This window comes from Diorhabda sublineata, chromosome Y, assembly GCF_026230105.1.
Source record: "Diorhabda sublineata isolate icDioSubl1.1 chromosome Y, icDioSubl1.1, whole genome shotgun sequence".
In the NCBI taxonomy this organism is placed as follows: domain Eukaryota; kingdom Metazoa; phylum Arthropoda; class Insecta; order Coleoptera; family Chrysomelidae; genus Diorhabda; species Diorhabda sublineata.
In genome coordinates this window covers 8,181,491-8,185,179 of record NC_079486.1, presented here as the reverse complement: position 1 = coordinate 8,185,179, position 3,689 = coordinate 8,181,491, and the positions used below count along the sequence as shown (strand labels likewise).

Here is a 3,689-nt window from a genome sequence, read left to right as displayed (position 1 = left end):
GCACAGTGTCGTTATAATGACGTCAATTATTGGACATTATTAGTCGGCGACGTCGTAGACCAATAAGCGACGTCCATATGACGTGACATTTCAGATGTCATTTTGACGTCGTCTAGAGACGTCTTTCGTACGTTTGTTTTCGGTCGTTTTAAGTGCTTTTTAATCAACTATAAAAAAAATTAGAACGAAAGTTTATTACAAAAACTAAGCGCCCTATACGTGCTTTATAAAAAATTGTACATTTTAAATTGTTGTTTACCTAAAATATGGATATAAATATAAATTCATTAATTAGCAATGAAAATACTAAACTGACGTTTTAAGTGGAAATGCAATTTGAATTTAAAGATGAAGTGAGAATGTTGTAATTAACAATTATTTAACTATTTTATTAGTAGGAAACAATTATTTTTAGCATCGATTCCTGTCGAGGCTGTCGACCAAGATTTAATTTTGGCGCGTTTTTAATCGAAATGCCACGATACGATACGAGACGTGCAGGAGCATGCGTGCTGGACTACTGGTGTGAACGCGTGTGCGCGTAATGGCGGACGGCAGCAAAAAGTAACTCTAGCATTTCCGGGGTGATTCTTGTTAATTTCGGCCGTGGCAACAAATTTTTCAAAGTGAGTATAAATCTGCATTATTTTATTACAATTTTGGTGTTGGGAACTGTCTTTATTATTTAGATGAATTGTTACGTTGGCGTTGAATTCCAGAACAATGGTGGAATTTCTCTTGTTCACTCTGCCTGGTTAACACCGCTTAAACGAGAAGTCTTTTGGCCGCCAAAACAGACAACCGGAAATTTTATAAAATTATTAAAATCTGGACAAGAGCCTCCCCAGGATAACAGCTGGAAACTTCACCAAATTAAGCGAATTTTTTTCCAGACTGGTTAGTTTTGCTGCCTAAACCTAAACTGCTTTATCACTTTCTATTAAATATCTGTGATTTTTTTCAAAAAACTCGTATTTATTACTTGTTTTTAGACGACTATAAGATTGCGGAGAAAAAAATTAAAAAGGCTGAAATTACCTCAGATTTAACTACAGATGCTGAGGAATCAGCAATTATTTCACCTCGAAGGAAAATACGTCCAAAGAAATTTTCCACTGATGATGAGCAGGAAGAAGTGCTGTCATCATCAGAAGATGATTTTCCAAAAAACAAGAAACCCCTACCTAGACCAAAACCAATAATACGGAAGTCTATTACAAACATATTATCTGGTAATGAGATTTATACTTAAAGATATCTGGCACATATAAATTATTAACTGTCTACTGTTTTAGATTATTCTGGCCCAATTCAAACTTTTCCATTAGCTTCAGCTGGACAATCGCAAAGGTCGTTTGAGGATAGTGATTCTACAAATCAACTTTATTATTTGCCACCTCAACATTCAGCAAAAGATACTCAATTGACTAAATCTTCAGGACAAATTATTAGAGGTAAAAAATATAATTGTCCATTTGCATGAATTGTTTAAAATGTATACTTTAAACTGTGAGTTATTATTTATGTCCATTATTTCCTAGGAGAATTTGTTAATTCTCTATTTTACAGGTTCTGCGTCAAATCAGTCATTTTGCCAGGCTGCTGTTTCGAACTCGTCACCATATAATCCGTCAAGTAGTAAAGCAACTGATGTACAGAGCAACATCAGAGCTGTAGTGGAAAGTAATGGAGGTAAAAACCAAAAAATAATGTAAAAACTGTTTTGGTACTAAGGTATATTTTGTCCATGCCAGCAAACACTCAAGATGATGTAATCACTTTATTGATATTGAAGACCATTAGAGAACAGAACAATCAAATTTTGCAGTGGATCCGAAAACAAGATCGCAGTGGCAATCACGCCAGTAATACAGATTTACCAGATGATATAGGCGTACAGTTTCCTTTGAATTCTCAAGAGGATATTACCAAATTGGAAACATACCTGAGTGAAAAAAATAATTGCCTGGCTTTGGTGGGTGTTCTGTACCACTTAATATGTATTTTACAATTTAAATTATGTGATTCCAGTCGGCATATCTATCGACTTTTGGAGGGAGAGATTTTACTGGACATACAAACCGCATTTTAAATTTTTTATTCACTTATTCTCTTGCAACTAATTGGAATTTTTGTGGCAAACGAGGTGAGAAAAAGGCTTTTAAAAACTTAAACGTAAAGGATGTGATTATTGGTAAGTGTTTTCACTTGTAGGTGCATACTTATTATTAATCTAAAACAACATTTTTAGGTGCTGTAAGAAAAAGCTCCCCTCTAGTCAGTCAGAAAGAAATAGAAGATACCATCAAGGTGTGGTTGAAACATGTACCAGAGAAATTGAAAAAGCAGCAGCATGGCAACCCGTAAGAAAAAAAGTGTTGTTAGTCAAAGACAACTCTACAGAAGGGTGGCAGAAGCAAATTTAGCACCTGTGAGTCAGAAATGTTATAATACATCTTTAATAGTTAATAATGATTCCAATGAATCCGTTTTTTTTGCTGATTCAATGTGTGAAAGTGAAAATGACACCTGTTCCTCAAGAGATTTAGATTTTAATGTAAACTCTCCTAATGAAAATTTGCTCTTCAATGATGCGACGTTATACAACCATTTGACTTCCTATTCCAGTAACGTGCCCCCTAACGATTTATTTTCTAATGAACCGCCGCCTAGCGATTTGCATTCGAAATTGTCAAACTGGGCAGCTTCAAGGTACGTTCGACGTACAGTAGTTACTCATCTCTTGCATATCTTGCATCCATACCATAATGAGTTACCGTTAGACAGTCGAACGCTGCTGAAAACGCCCAGAGAAACGAAAACAAAATCGTTGTTAAATGGCGAATATTGTCATTTTGGACTTGTTAACGCTTTAAAATTAAAGTTATTGTCAGTGCCTAATATTTCTCAGTACAGCATTATCAACATTTCATTTAATGTAGATGGACTGCCCATTTATAGAAATGGTCAGAAACATGATCTCTGGCCCATTTTAGCACTTGTAAAAAATTTTAAGAGTGAGCCGTTTGTTGTTGGTTCTTTTTTAGGAAGTGGCAAACCAAATTTATTGTCAGCGTTTTTAGAAGATTTTTTAATTGAGTTATCGAACTTACTTACCACGGGCATTGAAATTAATAATAATATCCATGAAGTAAAAGTTCACAGCTTTGTTTGCGATGCTCCTGCGCGCGCATATCTGAAATGTGTGAAGACCCATTCAGGGTATAGTTCCTGTGAAAGGTGCGATAACTCTGGAGAACACCTGGGACATGTCATTTTCAAAAATTTACCTTTTAACAAGAGAGACAACGAATCTTTTCGGACTAAAATTGATGTATCTCATCATCATGGAGAATCTCCTCTAATAGCTCTTCCTATAGATTTGATCTATGTCTTTTCTTTAGACTATATGCACCTAGTTTGTCTAGGTGTAATGAAAAAACTTTTGCGTATTTGGACAGGACGCGCAAGCCGAGCCAAAATGAGCTCTACTGCATTTCAAAATGTATCTGAAAAAATTGTTTTTCTCAGTAAATGTATTCCAGTAGAATTCAATCGGAAAGGGCGCAGTTTGTCTCAGTTGGCAGATTGGAAAGCAACGGAATTTCGAACATTTTTAATGTATATTGGGCCAGTTGCTTTGTATGGGAATGTCGATTTGGCAATATATGAGCATTTTTTGCTATTTC

General features: G+C 35.3%; 1 protein-coding gene across 1 annotated transcript; it reads left to right on the top strand.

The window, feature by feature from the left end:
- The first annotated feature begins 542 nt into the window (after positions 1-542).
- On the top strand, positions 543-1,467 carry LOC130451966 (uncharacterized). Its single transcript, XM_056791322.1, has 2 exons — positions 543-897; positions 993-1,467. Exons 1-2 carry the CDS (start codon positions 690-692, stop codon positions 1,250-1,252), a joined length of 468 nt encoding a protein of 155 aa, XP_056647300.1. The 5' UTR covers positions 543-689; the 3' UTR covers positions 1,253-1,467.
- The last annotated feature ends 2,222 nt before the right edge of the window (positions 1,468-3,689 follow it).